Below are 26211 nucleotides of genomic sequence, written 5' to 3'. Positions count from 1 at the left end.
TTACAGTTGCTTTGTTGACGATGTTGTGTCCTCAAAATGCCTTGAAAACTGGAATGCAGCCAATTTTGTGATTCCAATTCGCGCCCGCAAGCATATGCGAGTGTTGCCACCAATGCGGGAGAGGTGGGACTGACTCCGGGCAACTTTTACACTGTTATAAGTTAGCGGTTCTAAACACAAATAAATAAGCGCTAACAGCACATGCCATCGTGAAAATAGTGAAAAATATCAACAGCTAGCGAAACATCTATAGAAAAATATACCGGATTAACCTGGCTGCCTTCTCAGCCCCTGCTTTACAGCACAGTTAATGATATGCTAATGAAAGGATCCCTTGACATGATTGGTTATTGATTTTTGTGACGTAGCAAAAAAGGTGTACCATTACTCAGCAATGGTGTTGATTAATGGATTAGCACATGCTTTGTCTAAAAGCATATTAAAAACACCACATAGACAAAAAAAAAATATAATGATTTTCATTAGAGGGGAACTTTAAGCACAGTACAGTTTTTTTTTTTTTTTTTTTTTTTTTTTTTTTTAAGAAAAGGGGGGTTTTTTTTTTTTTTTTTTTTTTTTACTTTTTAAGTAAAGTGTGGTTTTTATTTAATTTTTAGGTACAGTACATTTTAATTTAATAGTTTACGTTTTTTATTTACCTGTATGTAAGCACAGTGCAGTGTTAATGTTCAAACTATATTTACAATGTTTAAAGTGGCCGACAATAATAAATATTCTTATAAGGAATAAAACTGCCTCGTTTTTGAACTGTGCATAGCTGTAGCTGAATAATTAGGCCTAGTACGCTACTGTATTTTACTGTTGGTCATTATGGTGGTACTTGGAGAGCCAAATATTTTCTGAGGTGGTACTTGGTGTAAAAAGTTTGAGAACCACTGATCTACAATATTCAGTGGAATCAATCTTCAGTATTCAGTGGAACTAATACAGTCATTTTTTCATAACAAATTATTGAATAAAAATGATATTTTTATGAATTTCATACATTTTAGGTAGACTAATTATTTCCTATGTCATACATTTTCTTTGTTATAATTTGGTGTGGGCCACAAACCTAAGACCACCAGTGAAAATGTTTTCATTCTTTGTTAAAGTTTTTGTTTTATCAAATACTAATATACACTAATTAACAGTAGGGTAGACCAATTAACATAATAAAAATATCATGTCATCATGATATTAAATTAGAAAAAAAAAACTAAATAAATAAATAAATATACAAATTATTCATCACAAATTATTTTAAATAAAAAAATCATCATGATTTCATATCTTTTAGGTAGTAGAATTACTTATGTTATACATTCAGTTTGAATATGCAGTAATTCTAATTAGCATTAATGTGTGTTAATAATAATTAATTTGAAGAATCATTTATTTTAACTTTACTTATCATGCATTAAATTGAAACAAACAAACAAAAAATAAATAAATACTTACAATTTTCCATTTTTAATTACAAAGTACTGAGTGAAAAACTTATTTGGAAAATTAACATGATCATTTTCTCATGTTTCCAAAATCCTAAAACTTAAAGGTGGGGTGTGCATTTTTTGGCAAGAAATAGGACATGTGTAAATTTCTGACTCAAGGAGCGGAAGGCCTGCGATCGGACGCCGAGGTTTGCTGACAGTTGTTGCGCCGCGCCGTAACAGCTAAAGTCTGTCTAGTACACTGGACGCGACAAAGCGATCGTTGAAAATCATTTGAAATTTGTGTCAATATGTCATGAATAGAACGCAGCAACAGTTTTCTGTCAGGGATTTGTCATGTCATGCCGCATCCAGTGTAGACCATAGATATGTATATATATCTATGGTGTAGACAGCATCACTGATTATAATGAGTTCTATAGTATATATCTCTATAGTATTTTGTCACGCCGCACCGCTCGCGTCCGGTGTAGACACAGTGTAACATTGGTTTTGTTTTGTTTCACAGAACTAATCGTTGCCTGGTTTGCGTATGTATGTGTGGGGCGGAGCTATCAAAATAGGGGCGAGACCCTTTTGGGGTAGGGGCGTGTTTGTTTTGCAGATTTGATATATCAACACTGGCTACCGGAAATCACTTACCCCACCTTTAAGTTAAAAATAAATGTAAATGTAAATGTAAAGAATAAAATTAAAATGTGACTTTTAATGCAATCTCAAAACACAACCCTCACGCACCATTTACAGATTGCCACCAGGTGAGTTCTCCTCTGCTGTCTCTATGGTAGATGACATTCTCTACCCTGTGGCTGTTGTCGTGATGATAGGCATCGTACGGCATCTGAGAGTCACACTTAAAGCACTTATTTAAATCCTGCACAAAGACATAAGAAAGAAACAGTGAGAAAAAAATGTTCATTCAACAAAAACACTCAGCAACAGCAGTTCAGTCTGACAGGAGCCTCTCCACACCTTTTTTCAGGTACATTTTCAATTGTAACGACTTAAACCAGCATGGCTCGTGGCTCAGGTAGCTGCCAAGACATACAAAAATCTGGGTCATAGCCTGAGCAAAATATTCCCTCAGAATGGGGGGCAAGTTCCATGCCAACCTGGAAACAGAGGAGGAGAAGGGATGATGGGCCTAGGGATAGGAGAAGGAGAGAATGGGCCTTCTGGATTCAGGTCGGAACATGAGCGTTACCGTGGATGAACGCCAGAGCACTTTGTCTAAGCCAAGTTGTTGTCATGAGCAACAAAACCTCCAGCAGTGGCCTGGCTAAACTGACTGAGACATGTGTATTTCTTCAGCTCTCTTGAAAAGGTCACAGCGACGACCAGGGGAAGCTCAGTATCTATTTCAGATCTTCACAAGCTCTGCAGGACACTGATATCAGCACTTCTACAATATTGTGCTTACCACACTCTAGACACATGCTTACTGGGGTAGTTTTGAGTGTGAGCTGCCAACAATAGGATTAGCAGTGATCAACTGGATTATGAACTACAGGAATGCTATGCTGGGGCCCTGCAAAAAACACATTTCTAATTCCTCTAGCTCGACTTAACAGCTCTGTGGATTTACACAGTTTAAGTGCATGGAGTGAAATAAGGGATACTAGAGATAAAGAAAGGCACTTTCTAATATTTCTGGTGTCCCAGTTTAGTTTAGGAAAGGTTTTATTTTTATTTTATTGATGCAAGATTATATACACAAGGAATAGGATGGTCAAGATGATTAAGTTTAAATTTATATTTATAAAAAATAATGACTTGGATATGTCTAAATAGTTATTTTTATGCTGAAAAGACACCACAATTAAATGACACAATAGTTTAAATCAAATTGAGAAAATAATTGTTTACAAAATATATTTTTTAGGTTTGTTAAGATATATTCACGTTAAGTTCTATTTATTTAGCAAAATTTTTATTAAGCATGGCCTTATTGTGAAAAGTCGTTTACAAATAATTCTCAATTAATCTGAAATATTTCTTATATATATATATAGTTTATACATGCAACATTATTTTAATGGGAGTAGAAAAAAAAGTAAATTAATAAAGTAAATATTTCCATTCCTAAAGCCAATTATTTTATTTAGGAAACAATAAATTGATAAATAAATAAACAATAAATTAATTCATTCATTCACTCGTTAATCCATACATCCATCCTTATTCATTGATTCAATCATCCAGTCTTATTTATCCATTCATCCATATCTATCCATCCTTATTCATTCATTCATCAATCCATCCATCCATCCTAATCGATCCATTCTTATTCATTCATTCATCCTCATTCATTCATTTGTTCATTCATCCATTCATCCATCCATTCATTCATCCATCCTCATTCATTCATCAATCCATCCATACATTCTCATTCATTCATTCATCCATCCATCCTCATTAATTCATTAATCCATTCATCCATCCATCCTTATTCCTTCATCCTCATTTATTCATTAATCCATCATCCTCAATCATTCATTCATTCATTCAATAATCTATCCATCCTTATCCATCCTCATTCATTCATTAATCCATCCACTCATTCATTCACTGTTATTCATTCGTGCTCATTTATTCATTCAATCCATCTCATTCATTCATTTATCCATCCATCCATCCTTATTTATTCATTCATCCAGACGTACTTATTCATTCATTCATATTCATTCATTCATCCATTCCAATTCAATTATAGCCATTCATCCATCCTTATTCATTCATTTCTTCCTTCATTCGCTCATTCATGCATTCATATTCATATAATGCATGTCTTTGGCATCAACAAGTTAAAAAAAACCTGGCCTATAGGATGTTTAGATGATTGAAAGGTATAAATCTTGTAATGTAAAAAAGACCAGAGTAAAAATTATGGAACAAGTACCACAATTACTACTGTGCTTTTCGATAATAATAAATAACAGAGCAGTCAATTAAAACTAGAATTTCCATTTGACACTCTTGACGGATATATTGCATTACAAACGGAAATATGGAGAACTCTGCAGACACTCTACTGACAAACAAATTGTCAGACCGCTGACAGATAACACCTGCACTGACGACAAAATGAGCATAACTCTCTCTGTCTAGGATGTATGGTGCCTCCAGGCAGTTGAACAGTTTGTTAACTTTATGCACCCAAAACGCTTGAATGAGAGGAACATACATAGAACCTAAAAGAACACCAGACGTTTTAAATAGACATTCATGAAACATTAAACAGTCAATGAAATTACATTTTATGAGGGCAGGAAAGTTTGCTTTATAGACACCTGAAGGAAAAGGGAGGAGTAGTGATTCAGGATAAAAGAGGAAAAGCAAACAGAGGTCATCTATAGATGAATACAAGATCTTTTAAAAAACACACGTATCGAACAGAAAGGCCTTAGGCCGCAGATTTTACTTCAGTGAAAGAGGTGTGGCATACTGAGCAACACACGTGCAAGACAGCAATGTGTACAGTATCGTGTAATCTAACAAGTGTGCAGGTGTGTGCGGATAAAGTCTTGCCTTCATTTTGGGGATCAAATCCCTATAAGGACAGTAAAAAAAATGCACTGTGGTGCTTGAACAAACGGTTTTAATAAAGTTGTGAAGGAACAGGTAATGTAGATGACAGATTTTTGGGTGAACTATAATTTCTATGAAAATCTATAATTGGCAAACAACAGACGTCAATGGAAAATCCCTGGCATGACTTAAACTGTGTTGAACTAAAATCAATACAATTATATTTTGATGAATGGCAAGTTTTCATTTGCACAAATTTACCTTACATTTAAAAAAAAAACTTCTAAAGGGGCTGCGTGCACGAGCACATCTATCTTCATATGACAAATAATTTCCGTGAGCGCAGGGCAAGGCCATACATGCAGGAGCAGAGAGCATGGTTTACACAGCATGAGATCATGTTTCTGTGTCTATATGAAAGAGAAAGAACGGTTCTGGAATAATGTTGGCTTTACCTGCAAATGACTGACAATGCAGTACTGCTCAGGCCCATCCAGGCCACAGGTGGAGGTGGCGGTCAGGTTAATAGCTCGGCCAATCAGAAGGTTTCCCGTCGCCGGATAACAGCTGCCTTCCATGCAGCCGTGTGGGGCAGAGGGCAGCTCCTGAGCCACAACTGGAAGAACTGAAGAGAACACAGACAGGACGTGTCTGTCATTAGCTGTGTATTTTGATTCACAGAGTCCCCAAGCAGCGTTTACTTCTTCCTACAGACTTAATTTTTTTGACTTGTGGGTAAATTTCCTTTTCCACTTATACATATACTCCTTAAGTGCCTTTTGGACATATTCACATATACATTATTCACTACAAATTTCACTTAAGATGACCAAATATTCCACAGATGTGTGACTGGAATGCACCTTCTAAGGAAGTGGTGAATGCAATTGATCCACATCAAGATAATGTAAAAACTCATGCATCAGTTTTTCCTGACCCACAACACACTTTTCTTTCCTCATGACAGCCAATGATTGGATGGCGCTGCATACAAGCAGCGCGGCTTCTGTTTGATGACCTCGTGGGGCTTACGGTCCCACCCAGGCGGCAGAATCAAAGACTGAGGGTTTAGTTTCTCATTGAGTCAGGAAAATAACTGGCTTTGTTCCACATGGTTACCTCTGCAAAGTGAGAGCTCAAAATGCACTGCGTTTGCCTTTCAAAATCCAGAGTTCATCATAGGGTTATCAGAAATTGTCAAATCCAGATGTGTGGGAGGTCTTACATGGATTTCGAACATTCATCTCTAACTTTGTGGAACTATCATTACAGCGGACTAGCATGTAACCGCACCCTCAAACTATACCAGCTCATAATGGGTTAGGATGTGGCAGGTGGAGAATGGCGATAATCATGTGACCGTACATCTGTGTTTGACCTCTTTATCATTGCTTTATCATTACAACAGACGGGTCTCGGCAGTCAGGGGCTAGGAGCCTTTTGGAAAACCAATGTCCTGGTCAATCTTTGGGCCCCTCGGTGCAAACTTTTTTAACACACCGCTGAATCTGAATAATAATGCTATCATCTCAAAACAGAACAATGAGAGAATGAGCAAATGAAGAAACAAGAGTGGACACAGTGAAAGTAGAAGATGACTATGGGTGGATGGATATGAGTATATTTCTGTTTCTGATATTATATCAATGTTACACAGCCAGAAAAATCTCAATTACTATTAGAGTAATATTGTATATTTTCTCTATATTAATATTAACAGTAAATGACCATCATCACTCTCATAACCTTAATATTCAAAAACACCAGTAATAATACTGTGATGTCTAAAATCTCTTGTAGCATTTAAAATGATCAATTTTAGTTTTTAATGTTGTATTTTTAATTTATTTAGAAAAAACTGAGTGGAATTTTAATATCAGACATTTATCAGTTTTCAGACATAACACAAAAATAATTAATGTATTAGTGGCCACCAAAATATTGGTGCATCTCTACAAATTATTTGAATACATTTACAGGAATGTACCACTTGACTTTAAAATACAATACTATAAAATACAAATACACCGTACATGAAGTCATCCAATTAATTTATATAGCCTAGTGCTTTTCACAATACACATTGTTTGAAAGCAGCTTTACAGAAAATCATGATGTTAGTGTTTATAATATCTTAATATCCTCATTATAGTCACATTTAGCAGATTAGAGCTGGACAGTAATATTGTTTAAACTTTTTTGACAAAACAAGCCGGAGATAATATAGTTTAGATTTTGCAATGATATAAATAATCACGCAACCGAGATTGACTGTATTGCTTTATGTGTACTGTATGTATGCAGGTAAAGTTTTATTTATCTGTTTATTATATCACTGGGCGATACTTTAATATATCACTAGGCATATAATCAGTAAATCATTCAATTACCCAACATTGTTCTTTGCACAAGAGTGCAGATAAGCCTACAAAGTTCATAACAGTATCAAAACCTGGCCCCTTCTCAGTTAAAAAACTAAAACAAGCACCATAAATTCCATTTGATTGCGTCAAGGTGCTAAACAGTGTGTGAGAGCATTGAAAGGCATTATGGTTAACTCACGTACAGTAAATTTCCACATAATGAAGGAATTTTTAAAGAAAGAAATTTTAAAGAAAGACATTTTAATATTAAAAAAAATTATATAAAATGTTTAATAAAATGAAACCGTTTTATAAAACACATTATATACATATACACTATAATAAAAAAAAAATTCTCTACAAGTCTAGCATAAGCTCTGATAGCATAACCAATGGAGTTTACAATTACATCTCTCAAGGGAATGTTGACCTCTATGTGTGTTTGTTTATTATATTTGTAAGAGTGAGAGCTGGGGATTCCCGTGAAAAAAAAAATATCCGCAAATACCTTTCGTTCACAATCTCGCTAGTTTTCTAAGAAGATGGGGGTATTTCAAAGGCAATCTGTTGAGAGTTCAGGTTGCTAATTACAGGACAGGCGCCTTGAGGAACTTTCATAAGCACAGAGTGTGCTTCAGTCTTTACAGGCCACACACACCAGAAAATACCATTTCTCTACAAATGGTTTTCTGCCTTATAAGAGCTGACGCTGCTGCAACCCTCATAACAGATTCCCTGAGGTAAAGGATGCATTTAACACTTTTTCTTCATGACTTCTCATGTTCTGACTAGCAAGGGCGAAAATGTGACTGTAAGAGTGTGTTTTTGTGGATTTGAGTGGTAGGCAAGAACAGGTTTTGACTGTTTTGCCATAGTCTGTCATTGAGCCTCTACACATTCTTTTTCTCCTTCAAAGTGTCAGCACAAATGTGGAAAAGAATATAGAGGGAAAGAGAGATAAATAAGCATCACCTATAGAAAAATGGATGATATCTGTGCATGCAGTGGTTTATCCCCTCTTAAATCTTTCAGTAGACCAATTAACTACAATTAAAGACATAAACAAACACTGCGATCTAATAGTTTAAGGCCATATTGGAGAAAATATAAACAAAAAAAGAACAATTTGTAACCACAAAGTAATTTAAAGCTCCATAATTTTCTTGCAATTTAATAAAGTGAACAGATACATATTATTTATATATATTTATACAACAGTTCTTTCTGGTTCATGAATCTTTCCAGCAGTGTGATATTACAGTGATAACAGAACTGTTTGTATGACTCCGCTTGCAGTATTTCTCACAGCGAGTTTTTTTAGGTGAGAATGTAGTTGTTTAGACTTCAAATATGCAGTTTGTTAATAAAGATAACATCTATTTGAAAATTTGCTTCGAAGTTTTGCGTAGATGTGAGCTCCAGGGCGTCAGTGGCCGTTTAGCGCTCATGAACACGCAGAGAGCAGCCTTACCTCGGCCAGATCTTCTGGAATTTACCACTGGCTCTTGTCTCTTTAGTGATTAAACATGAGATATAATTCATTTTGGGTAATCTAAAGGGAAATCTTTGTTCTCATTAATCTATTATTTGTTCCAGAGCATACAGTTTTGGCTGAGGGTAAAAATTCATCACATTACATTTTATATAAATTTAATGCTCTATATCAGAGCACTGTCTTTTTTTTGACTGAATTACCTAGCAACTTTTATGATGGCTGTTGTTGTTGTTTATTAAATATCATTCAATAAATTATATTTTTTATAAATAGTAGTATGCAATAATAGTATTTAGTATTGAGAAACGGTGTGTGTTTGTGATGATTAATTACATTATTCCACCATTAGATGGTGACTGTTTTTATGAATGAGTTAGCAGTAAAGACTTTTATATTGAAAGTATATTTCATATTGAAAGTGAATTATTTTTATTTTCAACAACACTTTGTAAGACGAGCCAACAAATGCACCGAGCAGCGGAAATCACCCTTAACAGATGAAAGAAAAGTATGACAAAGATATTGCTTTCCTCAGTGGACATTCAAACTAATATTTTATTGTGAATATGAGATTGAACTGAAGAATGAATACTGTATCAGATGCAGGTAAATACGCTCGCTCAGTCCATCTCTCTCTCATAATACTCTACATAATACAGTAATACAATAAGCTTTTAATGAAGCAATTCAACATGCCTTCGTTACTAGTTCTAAAGTGACGTTTTTGAATTAGTAATGGAGGCTTGGGCTCAGTTGTTCAACTGCCAAACCGAGATTTGTATCTGTGGTGGAAGGAAGTAGTTCTGCACAAAAGATAGTTTTTAAAGACACTCTGTTGCTGTCTCTTATTTATTTACACACTTGTGCCATCAAACTGTTGTATAAATGCAATATTGCACTCGTAGATGTGCGATATGACTGCATATGCATGCAGCCATGTATATAACGGAATAATGTAACTAAACATCATCATGAGGACACACCGTTTCACAATATGGCTGTATTTACAGCCATATCGCAATGCTACTTGTGTGATATTGCTCATTTATTTATGCACAAATATGTATTTAATATATGATTTAGTAAATTAACAAACCAATAAATCCCAGAATAGAACTTGTTATAAACAAGATCACAAACAATCATCTTTTATGTTGAGGGAGGCACATGGCTGCTTGCCCCTGTATTCTCTAACACACCCACGAACTACATAAGTTACCGCACACCCTCTTACCTATATGCCACATTTACAACACACACAGATACAAGCTAAACATCTGGCTGAAGACACAACAACAATGTCTCCGGTTCCAGAGGCAGATGAGCATCTGCAATGTGACGACAGTACAGGAATTCCAAGCCAGGAAAATGTCATTCATTAAGAGAAAAATTCCAGGTGTAAAAGTATCTCACACTGGTCTTACAAAATGCCCATCTGTAGCTAAGGAATGGCATTCTACAAACATTCGACAACAAGCCACCACATGTGCTGAACTGCATGTCATGAGGAAGCTGAGACCACCGCAGAAGAGACTTAATCTGTCTCCAAACAATCTGACTATGCTTATGACTTAGGGGAGCGCGGGGTACCAAGTAACGCGGGGTTGGTTGTAACACACATGGTTTAAATATTTCCATATCAACATTATATAAAAAAGTGTGCCCAAATTCAAAAATCTTTTGAAGATATCAATGAACATTTATTTTACCATAGTAAAATTTTAATTCTGGCTTAAGTAAATTTTTAATCTCTGTATTTATTAATTAATTTTATTAAATTTAAAATGAGACAAAGCTGCTATTATTTTAATCTCCAATCTGTTATTTATCAGTTTAGACAGTTTTTTTTAATGCTTTGTTAACTAGCAGAAGACAACAACAGTTTAAACTGTTTAAAACTTTAAACAGTTGCGCAGATGGGGCACGTTGTAACACTGCGTTACAATGTGCTATTCTATGACATAAGCGATATAATTTACACTATTTACTTTAATTTTAATGAGAAACAATGAGAAACAGGTGTATAAAGACTAACAGTCAATGTTTAATGTTTAGAAATTATTATTTCAAGACATGTAAAGCATTTTTGATCGTTAATATGGACCGTCCCAAGCATGATTGCAATGTGTTCATTGTCAAACTCCAAAATCAGATTATTTTTCATTCTTAAAAAACGAATTTGAAAAAAAAAAAGTATTTTATTCAAATATTTTAGTTTGTCTTGTATATTTTTTTCATTCGATCAGATAACATTTCAAACACTGCGATCTAATAGTTTAAGGCCATATTGGAGAAAATATAAACAAAAAAAGAACAATTTGTAACCACAAAGTAATTTAAAGCTCCATAATTTTCTTGCAATTTAATAAAGTGAACAGATACATATTATTTATATATATTTATACAACAGTTCTTTCTGGTTCATGAATCTTTCCAGCAGTGTGATATTACAGTGATAACAGAACTGTTTGTATGACTCCGCTTGCAGTATTTCTCACAGCGAGTTTTTTTAGGTGAGAATGTAGTTGTTTAGACTTCAAATATGCAGTTTGTTAATAAAGATAACATCTATTTGAAAATTTGCTTCGAAGTTTTGCGTAGATGTGAGCTCCAGGGCGTCAGTGGCCGTTTAGCGCTCATGAACACGCAGAGAGCAGCCTTACCTCGGCCAGATCTTCTGGAATTTACCACTGGCTCTTGTCTCTTTAGTGATTAAACATGAGATATAATTCATTTTGGGTAATCTAAAGGGAAATCTTTGTTCTCATTAATCTATTATTTGTTCCAGAGCATACAGTTTTGGCTGAGGGTAAAAATTCATCACATTACATTTTATATAAATTTAATGCTCTATATCAGAGCACTGTCTTTTTTTTGACTGAATTACCTAGCAACTTTTATGATGGCTGTTGTTGTTGTTTATTAAATATCATTCAATAAATTATATTTTTTATAAATAGTAGTATGCAATAATAGTATTTAGTATTGAGAAACGGTGTGTGTTTGTGATGATTAATTACATTATTCCACCATTAGATGGTGACTGTTTTTATGAATGAGTTAGCAGTAAAGACTTTTATATTGAAAGTATATTTCATATTGAAAGTGAATTATTTTTATTTTCAACAACACTTTGTAAGACGAGCCAACAAATGCACCGAGCAGCGGAAATCACCCTTAACAGATGAAAGAAAAGTATGACAAAGATATTGCTTTCCTCAGTGGACATTCAAACTAATATTTTATTGTGAATATGAGATTGAACTGAAGAATGAATACTGTATCAGATGCAGGTAAATACGCTCGCTCAGTCCATCTCTCTCTCATAATACTCTACATAATACAGTAATACAATAAGCTTTTAATGAAGCAATTCAACATGCCTTCGTTACTAGTTCTAAAGTGACGTTTTTGAATTAGTAATGGAGGCTTGGGCTCAGTTGTTCAACTGCCAAACCGAGATTTGTATCTGTGGTGGAAGGAAGTAGTTCTGCACAAAAGATAGTTTTTAAAGACACTCTGTTGCTGTCTCTTATTTATTTACACACTTGTGCCATCAAACTGTTGTATAAATGCAATATTGCACTCGTAGATGTGCGATATGACTGCATATGCATGCAGCCATGTATATAACGGAATAATGTAACTAAACATCATCATGAGGACACACCGTTTCACAATATGGCTGTATTTACAGCCATATCGCAATGCTACTTGTGTGATATTGCTCATTTATTTATGCACAAATATGTATTTAATATATGATTTAGTAAATTAACAAACCAATAAATCCCAGAATAGAACTTGTTATAAACAAGATCACAAACAATCATCTTTTATGTTGAGGGAGGCACATGGCTGCTTGCCCCTGTATTCTCTAACACACCCACGAACTACATAAGTTACCGCACACCCTCTTACCTATATGCCACATTTACAACACACACAGATACAAGCTGGCTGAATGGCTGAAGACACAACAACAATGTCTCCGGTTCCAGAGGCAGATGAGCATCTGCAATGTGACGACAGTACCAAGCCAGGAAGCCAGGAAAATGTCATTCATTAAGAGAAAAATTCCAGGTGTAAAAGTATCTCACACTGGTCTTACAAAATGCCCATCTGTAGCTAAGGAATGGCATTCTACAAACATTCGACAACAAGCCACCACATGTGCTGAACTGCATGTCATGAGGAAGCTGAGACCACCGCAGAAGAGACTTAATCTGTCTCCAAACAATCTGACTATGCTTATGACTTAGGGGAGCGCGGGGTACCAAGTAACGCGGGGTTGGTTGTAACACACATGGTTTAAATATTTCCATATCAACATTATATAAAAAAGTGTGCCCAAATTCAAAAATCTTTTGAAGATATCAATGAACATTTATTTTACCATAGTAAAATTTTAATTCTGGCTTAAGTAAATTTTTAATCTCTGTATTTATTAATTAATTTTATTAAATTTAAAATGAGACAAAGCTGCTATTATTTTAATCTCCAATCTGTTATTTATCAGTTTAGACAGTTTTTTTTAATGCTTTGTTAACTAGCAGAAGACAACAACAGTTTAAACTGTTTAAAACTTTAAACAGTTGCGCAGATGGGGCACGTTGTAACACTGCGTTACAATGTGCTATTCTATGACATAAGCGATATAATTTACACTATTTACTTTAATTTTAATGAGAAACAATGAGAAACAGGTGTATAAAGACTAACAGTCAATGTTTAATGTTTAGAAATTATTATTTCAAGACATGTAAAGCATTTTTGATCGTTAATATGGACCGTCCCAAGCATGATTGCAATGTGTTCATTGTCAAACTCCAAAATCAGATTATTTTTCATTCTTAAAAAACGAATTTGAAAAAAAAAAAGTATTTTATTCAAATATTTTAGTTTGTCTTGTATATTTTTTTCATTCGATCAGATAACATTTTAAGGTGTTATATGGTCATGTTACAATGTGCCCCTCAGATGTTACAATGTACCCCACCTACGGGGCATGTTGTCACATTTTACTTTACCATTTTTATGAGGGTAAATAAAGAAAGACGTATACACTGTAATCATGAAACAAAGCGACATATTTGTACTAGACAAGTGTAAAATTACTGTGGATAAAAAAATTATATTCTGACCACCATTTGGATTTACACAAACTGAGAAAGTCAAAAAGTGTTACTTTGTGCCCCGCTCTCCCCTATATAAGCTCTAGGGATGCATGACATATTAGTGCAATTTCAGTTTTCTGACCATATTAGAGATTTTTTAACTTACAATTATTGGTCAGTATTAGATATTTATTTGTGCTCAATATGAATATGCATTTTCCATACTGTATATTATAAAGTTATGATGGCTAAATTAATAAGTGGACTTATGCATTGTAATTCAGGAATAAAATGTGGTCTAGCATAGACAATACACTGCCAAACCCTGACATGGAATGTGAAAAAAAATCAGATAGTGAACTTGCAGGTACAGACAAAGCAAGGCAGCCATTGTTGTTTAAATCAAACAATCACAATTGAACATTTGACAGATCATAACTAGATTATTCCCCCATATCCAGATCGAACTGATATAAAGCAGGGTTAAGCAATGCACCCTAAACCTGGCAGACCTAAATTAAATCTATATGCAGTTTATTCCAAAATAGGCCAGAGTTCACAAAGTACACATGCTGTAAGACACATAGAGACATTCCATTACAATGGCACACACTCACACACCTTGATCATATTCCTTGTACAATCATTAACACACAGTCTCACTGACCTACATCAAGTACAGAGAGTAAAGTCGGCACAGAGCCCACAATTTGATTATGTGCCAGAAGAAAATACTGTAAAACACAAGTCCATGTTATCTGTGATGATTAGCATTTGAATTTCTGGGAAGCAGTGGATAAACTTGTTCAGGTGTTCATCTTCCGTTATAAATTTATAGCGTACCTTTGGCCTAAATGGAAATGAAGGAAGCAAGCAAATAAACAAACTTCCTCTCATTCAGCTTTTTATACTGGCCTGAAACATGCCATCTAGATTACAAATAAAAATGTGATTCTCAAAAAAAAAATTTTTAAATCGGTTGTTACACCAAATTTTTTTTTTTATATAATGATGATATTAGGTCCATACCTGTCAACACTCCCGTTTTTTCAGGGAGTCTCCCATATTTCACACCCATCTACCCCCCCCCTCCCATTTTGTTATTTCTCCTGGAAAACTCCTGTAATTTGTATGGCCCAAACCCCAAGGTTGTCAGATCTTGTATGAAATGCATCCTACTCACACAATCAACACAAATGTCAAAAGGCTAAAAGGGTCTTTTAAGCCATAAACCGTCCAACGCTCATGCATGATCCTACGCAGGCGCTACACATCATACAAATTTCAACCCATTTGTGGCTACAACCAGGCAACCTACAACTCAGCTGAGCTGTTGATATCTACGCAGTAGCACAAAACAATTTTAATGATGTCCTTACTACCTTTCAAGGCCTTGAATGTGGTAATTACATTGCGGTCTATGGAGGGTCAGAAAGCTCTCGGATTTCATCAAAAATATCTTAATTTGTGTTCCAAAAATGAACAAAGGTCTTACGGGTTTGGAACGACATGAGGGTCAATAATTAACGACATAATTTTCATTTTTGGGTGAACTATTCCTTTAAGTAGGCCCCACAGGTAAACTATTAGAATCTACTGGAGGCTTGTTTAACACTCCTTCATTGATCTCCACTTCCTAGCCACTACTTAAAAAGTCTTTTAAAAAGCCACGTATGGAAATCACACACCTGAGACTGTTATCGTTCCCAAAACATTCCTCTCATGCTCTAAATTCTGGCTGAACCTTTAAACACAGCTTTCTGAGTCAAAGGCAAAAAAAATGCAGATAATATCTTCATATCACACATATTCCAGGTGAAAAGAACATGAGAGGGACTTGGACTAATGCTTACAATTCAAAAGACCAGGAAAGGAACTCAAGTCCTCAACTGCATACTTCACTATCGTAGTAGCCTAAAACAGTGTGTGAAAAGAGTTGTATGTCTGAATGCATAGTATTTACGTAGTACAAATGTAGTAAGTATGGATTACATTTAGACTACATACATTCATACTACATAACAAGTTTGTGCGCTCATGCACCTTCTCAGACAGAATGAAATTTTGGACGCAGCTCAGAACTTAATTTTGGGTCACCTAAGGCACAGCCGCACCATATATTGGAGTACTGCCCACATGGCTATGGCTTCAACTAAAGCAGCATAATTTTACTGTTCAGAACAGCCTCACATTGGGAGCGGACCTACAGTATGATGTCTAAACATGCCGTCTGGGTAGGCATCTCACTAGGGTTTGGAACAGTGCCAATATTTTGCGGTGTTTTTCCATTTTCCATCCATTCCAATCCAAGTCATTTATCTTTTAAGTGAAGTACTTTCAACAGAGAATATACATTTAGTCATCTAGCTAAATAACTGATGATTGAGCATATAAGGATCTTGATAAAATAATAAATGCGCTGATAATTGTGCTGTGCTACAATGAGAATAATGGGCCAAACTGAGCGTGCTGATCCCCCTCTCCCACACATGTCAAAACTAATGGCCATCCTCAGCACTGCTCTCATTCCATTCTCAGTCAAGCACCCTCGCTAATGAAATTCTGCTCTCCACTCTTATTCTCCACTCTACCTCTTGTTCAGTTTTCGCTCTCTCTTTTGATTCAATGCATATACTGTACTAGTAGAGCGTGAAAGACACTGGATTTAAATGTGCATCTTCTGCATGAACACCAGGTCTACGTGTCAGAAGCATGTGTTAAAACTGTTAGCCCATCAAATTAGAGCAAAAAAAGCACTCAAACACCTCACTTAACTATTAAAACATTCATCACCTGGTTCCCAGGGGTGCAATGTGCAGCAGGCAAACAGCACTGAATGTATAATCAGTCTAATTATATAAGTCTAATTATATATGAGTCTAAATAACCTAAAAGGAAGCATGTTTGCACTAAATGAATGTCAATAACTTACTTTTTTTTTTTTGCACAAAAGCTTTCACTTTTAAAAACGTGAGATCCAGGGCCGTGAATTTTAAACCCAAGGTCTATAGATGCATTTAAAAGCTGAACTAGTAGGTCGCATTATTAGAACACTGTGTCATTCGTCAGCAGCTGCAAAAGATGCAAGACGCAAGCACAATGGTCAAACATGTCCGTCTAGTGCATATTTACCTAGAAAAACATTACAGAATGTGTTTTTGTCTTTAAAAATGAGAAGCAGGGCAGTGAAATAAACCAAACAAGGTCTATAGATGTGTTAAGAGTATAACTGTTTAATTTCAGTGCTGCATTTTTAAAATGTGCTGCGTGAGAAAACCATCTACCTCAAAAAGAGACACAGGGCAGTGCAATGAAAAAAAAAAGAATGTTGTGCCATTTGAGACACTGCAAAATATGCAAGATATCAAACATGTCCATCTAGTGCATGTTTACATAAAAAACAACACAAAAATGTTTTTTTGCTTTAAAAAAAAATGAGACACAGGGTGGTGTAATGAAAAAAACTAAAGGTCTAGTGACAAGTTTTTTTTTTTAAGTTTAACTTCTTTTAACTTGAGCGGTTAACTGGTGTGTAATGCACAAGTGAGTACAACATTCAAACAACTAGCATGTAGCAGTACAATGCAATGACATTTTTTTTTAAAGCCTAGAGACATGCTTATTTTAAAAAATGAGCACTGCATTTTCAAAGCAGCATGTCATGCAAGACAGTGACACATTTAAAAACATCTGCCTAGCGCATGTTTACATTGAAAAAACAATGGAAATACAGTGCAGTGGAATGCAAAAACATGTTCTGTGTGAATGGCACCTAATACTAAACACTAAAGCAGTACAACTAATTAGGAATTCACTCATGTGTATGTTTGCATGTTTATGGTGGTCGTTACAGAGATTTGTGATCTCTCAGTTTTGTGCAAACATCGACAGAACTTTTCCTTGTCTTGTTTAGCAGAGTTCGCCGCAGGTGTACGGTTTCCTCTCCATAATGCATATACCTTTCATTATGAAACACAAAGGACACAAGGACAAGCAAACACAATGCCTCTGATTACTTCTCTTCAGAGAGAGAAAGGCCAGGCACTGATGCTAAAGGAGAGAGAGGGGTAACAGGTTGGTTATGTTTTCGTTTGCTTAAGTCTAGATTGTTTTGTGTTGAAAAGGGCTCTCGTGGGAGCTACTGTGAAAGACCTCCTGGGTGGGGGGCTGTGCGTTTGAACTTCACTTTGTTTAAGAAGTTTATCCAGTCAGACTTTGATAATCACATGGGATTGTCTGTGTTGTCATCAGTCACTTTATGATCCCACCTTAAGCTTTTTATCTGACATCTGGAAGGTAAAGATATGACCACCAAAAACTAATATATGCAGAAATCTGTTCAATTTAACATGTGACTTACCCAGAAGGAGAACACTGAAATATCTGGCCATCACCATGGGCTATCAAACAATCATGGGCAGCTGATTTCCAGGAGCCTGAAGAAAAATTAAAGTGGTTCAGCTCACAACCAAATTGTAGAATCAGGTGCTTAAGTTATTCATACAGTGCATTCACAAGGCATTTTATATGATTCATAACTCTTTAAATTGCTTTTTACATTATCTGAACTTAAAACAACAGCATCTGACTGTGAAAAATGCATTCTTAGTATTAAAATATAGCAATATGGTGAGTTTATTACAGCTTTTGAATATCAAAGGTTCTCATTTCACAACATTTAATCATTCACTGGACACAAACAATTGCAAATATGATTTAAAATGCTCTTTAATGGTTTCATATTGTGTAGTAAATGTAACTATTTGTTTCCATTAACTATACAATCAATGGAAAAAAACAGCACTTACCCAGAATTTAAGGTCAGTGCAGCAATTTAATTAAGAATAATTAATTATTAACATTAATAATCAATATTAAAAGTATTGATATATTAAAGCAATCTAAGTACTAAAAACATACACTCAAAATGTAATTTTTTTCTGAGTTCTTGAAACTTCTGGAATTACAAGAAATTAAATTAAATGTATTTATATTGACACTCCTAGTTTCTACACAAACACTTATGTTACTGCAATATTATATCTGTCTCAAATATAATTATATATATATCTGTATTTCTAAATCTCAGGTGTGAAAGCTGGTCATTTGTGATGTTGTACTGACTGAGGCTAAGCACACACCTGTCAAATATAGTAAAAATTCTACATGAAAATAAACATTAACTAATAAAAATAATTAAATTAGCATATTACTTTCACAAATTACTTATCATACATTACTTTACAAAATATATATTAGTGTACTACAGTATATAACATGCAGTGCCATTTAACTAGGCATTTCACCAAATTAATATTGAACATTTAAGGCGAGAGTGAAGCCAGCTTTTGTCTGGTGGGAGCATGAGTGTGATCTGAAGAGAGGAGCCCCGGGCCCCTGGCTGCAGGCTCTTCAGTGTGCGGGTGAGAGGAGTGACAGGTCAGCTCCACCAAACACAATACAACAGCCTCCGTTTCCCACACAGCTTCCACTCCATATTTCACTGCCACAAAATCCTCTCACACTCACTCAACTACTATAGTGAACAAATTGTTTCACTGATATCAGCAAATACATCCAAAGCACAGAGCCACAAAAACAACTTAAAGCCTGATATAACAAGAGCACAAGTAATTTACCATTTTTTTTATTTAGTAAAAAAGGTACATAATTTTGATTATGAAACGATGTGAAACATTTAAACTCCTTACATATTCAGAAATGAAAGAATTTACTGTCATATGAGACACACAGTCCTTAAAAAAAATCACAGTCCTTAAAATAAAATCTAGACCATCATAGCACACTAAGGTATGATGCCTCCCAGATAAAGAGCACAACATGACACTGTCAAATCAAAGAGGAAGGACAAAAGGCACAGATAAAGGGAATAACAGGATGAAGACAGGATTTACAGACCCAAAGCTGGCTGGCAAGGCAACAGATAATACCAGCATGACCTGCACATCACCTGCATCTGTACATTCCAAGCAAAACGCGGCAGAGTCTCTGATTCTTTATTTAAATCCTTATATGTAAAACACAAGAAACATATAGTACTCACGCAAGCTGATAAATATCCTCTGGACAGGCAATTCTCAGAAAGGCTCCCTTGGAGGGACAAAAAGGCTGAGGCTGGTTGTGTGTGTGATATTCTGGTGTGTGTAAATAAAAAAGTGTGAGTGTGTAAAGTTAAGCAAAAAAAAAACTTTACAGGCACAACTGGCCTTTCCGGACAAAAACAGAAGGACCTGCTTAAGCCAATCAGAGTGGATGGAAAACGATTCCCCCGCCTTCAGCGCAGCAATGGAGTGAATGGAGAGCGATTCTTATTCAAATGCAGCTGTCACTCTGAAAGCCACTGTGTGAAAGGGGGAGCCGGTCTCCAGGCTGACGGAATGCACTGAACCATTCTTTAGGGGGGTGTTGAGCTGGTTAAGGGGTACAGAGGGGAGGGCAGTGATGCTTTGGCTTTCTCTGACCACACACACCTTCTTCCCTTCCAATACAACTCTGAACAGAAGCAAAAACTTGCAAGAGATGCTGAGCTGAACTGAAGATTTTGGTGCAAGGAAACATAAAAACACTATATTTACCTAGAGGAGTTATGTATTTCTTAAAATTGAGTTCATATTTTGATGCAATCATGATGGACATTCCTGAACACCATAAGCATTTTTATGCTATTACAAATAGCACTAGTTATTTAATATTTACTGAATATTCTTAAGACTGAAGTACACATTCAGGACTCAACAAAAAGTCCTGAATGTGTTCTGTTGGCCAGCAATTTTTTCCACTTCTGGTGGGTGAAATAAATATTTTATTGATAAATAATAAAAATCATCACTTTTTCTTCTTGTGCCCAACCATAAAAAGTTCTTTAACACACTTTTGTTGTAAAGCAATGGCATGCCTTGCAAAACTGATTTGTTTGATGCTTCCAAGACTATCAATTTTGTCAAAACTTTGCCTGTCAATCAGCTAGACAGCGTTATCTTGTTAATATATTTAAATCAGAGTTTAAACAGAGTTCGGTACGTTTACATTAGAACTAAAACAGATTAAATATTACAGAGAACATTATTAATGTATAACATATTAAAACACTCCAGTCCTTACCCTCTAAATAAAGAGACTAAATTGATGTTGGTCTTCAGTGTTCAATATAGGCTGCCAAGATATCGGAGACAGAAACTTACTCATGTTCAGCACACAGAGCTGTTAAGACAGCAGCTTAATGACTTTATCTGCAAACATCAGCCATTGCAAAGACCAACCTGACCACAAGAAGACAAAGACTACTAATTTATACTCACAATAAGGATGAGTGACTCATGAACAAGTGCATATGGGTGTGAAATGTGGTAAACCATCTACTAGATAGACTAAAGTTAAAGCTCTTAGCTTTGTTACATAGCTTTGTTATGATGGTCATCGCTGGTAACTTACTGAAACATAAGGAAAATGCATTCATTCATTCACTCACTCACTTTGTAGTGAAGTAAATAATTAAAAGCCAGCATTACCTGAATGAACTGAAGTATTTGTCTCTTCTTCTCAGTCCTTATCAGAACATGACATGTATAAATATATGCTGCTGTGGGCTCTTCTGTCAGACAAAAACCCTCAGCAAATGTGAGACATCTGCTCCGAACAAGGCAGGTACAACATACTTCTGATATCTCAGTCTACGAGTTACTGGTGGGTTTCAGAGATATATATCCTGGAAATAGAGACATCAAATAAGCCAACCACACAAAACTGAGGTGGAGTGACAACAGAACTTAATCAATTATTGAGAAAGCACTGAAACAGAACTGATTCACAATGTAACATAAACCTCATGAAATCCAGATCAACTTCAAGAACTCCATCAGCCAACACGAACATACTTTCCACATGACTAAAAATAGTCTGCAAGAGACTTTAAAATCAACAAGAAATCATAGATCTATCTGATTTGACTGCTTTTTTGTGGCATTTACGTTTGCCACGTCTAGCTGTGTGAAACCATACATGCATCTACACGTATATAATCACTTGGTGTAAGAAGGATATTGAATTTTAATTCAGAACAGCAGGCTTTGTTTTCTGTGCTTGGTTTAAAGACCATCTATCACCAAGGTTAATCTCTAACTAACCTAAGTGCTCTCACGTGAGCTCCATCCCTCCGGCAAGACCAAACCGTAGCCAAGAGTAAACTTAAAACCTGTGCTTACTTTCAGATTCAGTCATAGAGCTACTGCACATCCTAACACTTCCCTTTTCCATTAAACACAAATAAAAACACATTTAAAGTACAAGGAGTCATTAATTCTGTAATAATTTGGTTGATTATGCCCGAATGTCATTGAATGCTATTATGCTAATAAATTGAATGATTACCAAATATAATATTTCAATGCCTAAAATGAGTCATTTAGGCCCATGAAATGTTACATTTGGTGATTGTACTGAGAGTTGTTTGAAAAGCATGACATTTTTTCATATAAACACAATGCAAAAGATGCTCTTTCTCTTACAGCGAAAAAGCATGCTGATCTTTGAAAGTTTAGTTACAACTTTTCCTGGTGTATGACCTGAAAGGTTGCAGATCAGTGTTGGCTACAATTTTGGGGTGAACTATCCCTTTAAGTACTGTATGTACGTGTTTTTTATGTTCATGTTAACAGTTAATAAATAATTATAGATCATTAATAGATCATTAAATGACAATGGATAATGGAAATTCCAGAAAACTAATATCCCTAATGTATACAAAGATGTGCCTTCATGTAACAGTATAGCAGTACGTTCCTTTCATTTGGTGCGTGCAGGATGAGGAGAATCCTGAGGCCTCAGGGTTCTGAGGAGATACAGTAGTGCAATGATCAAAGAACAAATTACATGTTAAAGAATTCCTCATGTTGCACTTGATGATCACCTTTGAACTTCCACAGAATGAAAGATTGAGAAGAAGACCAGGTCTTCCTGAGAGGGTCATTCAAGAATGTCCAGTAGAGTGACGAGTGATGTTCCGGAACTGTACAATTCCCTGCATTCCTCTCAGAATTCCTCTCCAGTCTCCACACTGATTTAAACTAGGGTAGTTGATACCAATACAAGTGAAATCCCACCATTCTCAATATTAACATTTTATAATTGTTCAATTAAGTAAACATTAATTTGTTAATATTTAATTATTTGTAATAGCAGTTAACCCTATAAAGCCTACTGTATCCTATTGAATATGCAAATGCCTATGGCCTCTCAATTATAAACATGATCAGAATTTTGCTATAAACAATCTACTGCGAAATGTTTGAATATAAATGTAAGAATAACTTTTACATCATACTGAAAGTAATATTTCAAGGTGAACTATACTGGACTGTTAGCTGGACTGTTGGGACATTTTTTAGAAAAATCATGAATGTGAGTATAAAATATCATTCATCAGGCTTTTATACATCTCTCAATCATCAGTGTATGGCATTAAACTATATTTTTGACCCAAAACTATTTAAAAGCATTTTAAATAGGATCTTACTAATGCATATTATTGTAAGATATAGAGTGATAAGTGATATTTATTTATATGCATTCTATGGAACTAGACTGCTGTTATAAAGATCTCCTTGATTTACAAGCGATCAGAAATAAATTTTTCTGACTATAGTCAGAAAATACAATTCTTAGGCTCTGCATATATTTTCCAATTCTTATGTTTTATATGCATGCAGAACTTCAAATTCCATCATCATTTAATCATGTCTGACAGTGCAGAATACATCATCTGACTGATGAGACTGCTCATGTGCTGCTTCAAAAACCCGAAAATCCCAGCAATCACAGGACTGACATCTTAAATAAGGCTCCAGAGAGAATGAATGGCCAGCTGCGCTATCATGAGACACAGATACGTAGAATATATTTTGACAGCTTTTCCTACAGCTGTGAAAAATTATTGCAGAGGCTTCAGACGTAATCTAGCATTTCCAAAACACGGGTTTAAACTAATCTCAAGAGTATCTGTGTTTGGGAGGGAAGATTTGCAGGTGGCATTGCTATGAGAAAGCTATACATTAACGTTCACATTCATCTCAGTGGTGGTTACTCAACTGATGTAGTATCCAAGATCTATTAGCTAACAAGTGCTGAAGAACCTGAAGCCCTCTTAGAGGTTTAAGACTCGTGGAACTCTTTAAACTTCACTGTCACCCACAGCAATGTGGCTAAAGGTCAAAAGAGAGCCGATTAAAGCTATACTCAGAAAAACAGATCATTTCCCATGCTTTATGACTCTAGCTGTGCCTCAAGTTGCCCTGTGTGTGACTGTCAGCTTACACACCCTATTTGTCAGTCCAAACAATTCTGTAATCACCTTTAGAGCATGCATGCACATTTGATGACTCTGACAAAAGAAATGTGAAACATTTCTACAGATTGTGCTGCAACAGAGGAAAAACATTCAAATCGCTGGGAATGTAGGAGAGTGTAAACAATCAGTCTTTATTGTTACAGACCAAACCACTTCAGGGTCAATGCCATGCTGATGTGACTGGACAAAACAACTGTCAGTCTCAGTAGTTTCTAAACATTAAGAATGATAACAAAAGAATCACATTCTTGACATAATGTGACATCACACTCATTAACTCCAATTATACTGCAGACTTCACAAGCAAATGACAGCTGCCACAGTGACATGCACATTCTGTAAAAAGACTGAATAGAACACCAGGAAAGTTAAAAAGGGTAGTTCAATAAAAAGTAAACTTCTGTCATAATTTGCAAACTTGCAGAATACAAAAGATGATATTTTGATATTTGCTGTCCACTGACTTCCAATCTAATGACAAAAAACACAGATATTTCTCAAAACATCTTCTTTTATGTTCCACAGAAGAAACGAAACAGGTTTGGAAATGACATGAGGATGAGTAAATGATGACAGCATTGAACTGTTCTTACATTCAGAATAAAGTATGGAGGAAATGTATGGGAACATGGAAGATCTCCGAATGTGATAAGCTGAAGAATACACATTGTCCCAATAGTGCAAGGACAGAATTCAGTTCACAGTTTAACCCTAACGTTCTGTTCAGTGTTTGAGACTCCAAGGCCAATTTAATATAATCAATTACATCACTTTTTTTTTTTTTTTTTTTTACAATCTTATGACAACCAATAAGAAAACAAAATCCACTGCTTACATGCATGCAAATGCAATACTTATGTTTGGGGTCTCAGAGACCCCAGATATACATGATTAAATGTTTTATAGTTAGTATATTGTAATTTATGCATGTAGCTTAAGTACACACTGTACTTTGATATTCATGTAGTAGTTCAATCCTGTCAACTTAAAATTTGAAAGTCTTTTTTTTTCATCTTTCTGCAATGTGTTTTTCAAAATGTCAAGAGAGCATGAAGGTCTGCTCATTTTCTGATCCTGATGACAGTTCTCCATCCACAGTGCCACATGACAAATGATTTGCCACTCTTTATCTATTCTACTGTATCTGAGCTTGCCTTTTTCAATCCAAGGGAAAGCGTTTTCATAACGAGTTTGTGCACTTCAGACATAGAAAGATGAAAAATGCTACGAACCTCAGTGTCTTTCATAAATCAGTCGGAATGGTAAACACTAAAACGCTACATAAAACAGTTCCATCTCTCACACGACATGAATGTATTAGTAAAACCAAAGGAACAACAGAAAATGTGCAGCATTGCACTTGAAATAAGTTCATGTAAAGTAAGGGCTGCCCAGTTTCCAAAGTCGCTACTTAGCCTACTAAGAGCTTGTAACCGTTAATCTTTTTAAAATAGGATCACAACCAGTAAAAGTGCATGTAAATGAATCAAAGTACAAAGTTAGACAGCCGAGATTTAACTCTTACCTGTGAGCTGACTCTCATAAGCAGCAGCGCTCCTCTCGCGAGCTGTGCGTTCACCTGTTTATGCACAGTTCACTTGTGAAGGAGAAGTCCACGCGGGTTTTCCTCCAGCTGTGTTATAACAGGTAAGTGAGTTTGTATGGCGACGTCATGGCTTGTGTTTTAAATAGTCACCAAAATGACTAGATTTGAGAACGTATACGCCCGTTTGTAACTTGAGAGTGGCGTGTGAGTTTTGAAATAAGTAGGCAAAGTCTTGTCTGCGTTTCGTTTTGTAGTCATTGCTAAGTTCTGTTTCATTCCTCTGACCGCCAGCAGGGCCAGGTGTTATGACAAATAATGCTACCTATCAGATTACGCTACCAACAC

General features: G+C 35.5%; 1 protein-coding gene across 3 annotated transcripts in view; it reads right to left on the bottom strand.

Annotated features, from left to right (window-relative positions):
• The window catches only part of LOC107568836 (laminin subunit beta-2-like), a 48627-nt gene extending 22695 nt beyond the window's left edge, over positions 1–25932 (bottom strand). For 2 of the 3 annotated variants that reach the window (XM_016254824.1, XM_016254826.1), the window contains exons 1-4: positions 25846–25932; positions 18318–18393; positions 5438–5607; positions 2193–2328 (exon numbers count right to left, since the gene is read on the bottom strand). In XM_016254824.1, the coding sequence (XP_016110310.1) occupies positions 2193–2328; positions 5438–5607; positions 18318–18354 (343 nt within the window). In that variant the 5' untranslated portion in view covers positions 18355–18393; positions 25846–25932. Of the gene's footprint in view, positions 1–2192; positions 2329–5437; positions 5608–18317; positions 18394–20021; positions 20069–25845 lie in introns of those variants that run through there. The other variant, XM_016254825.1, reaches the window with a different exon arrangement.
• Positions 25933–26211: the final 279 nt, after the last annotated feature.

Source organism: Sinocyclocheilus grahami, unplaced genomic scaffold (genome assembly GCF_001515645.1).
Source record: "Sinocyclocheilus grahami isolate Dianchi unplaced genomic scaffold, SAMN03320097.WGS_v1.1 scaffold1286.1, whole genome shotgun sequence".
Classification (NCBI taxonomy): Eukaryota; Metazoa; Chordata; class Actinopteri; order Cypriniformes; family Cyprinidae; genus Sinocyclocheilus; species Sinocyclocheilus grahami.
Note: the sequence above shows the minus strand (reverse complement) of the source record. Positions and strands in the feature narration are given on the sequence as shown.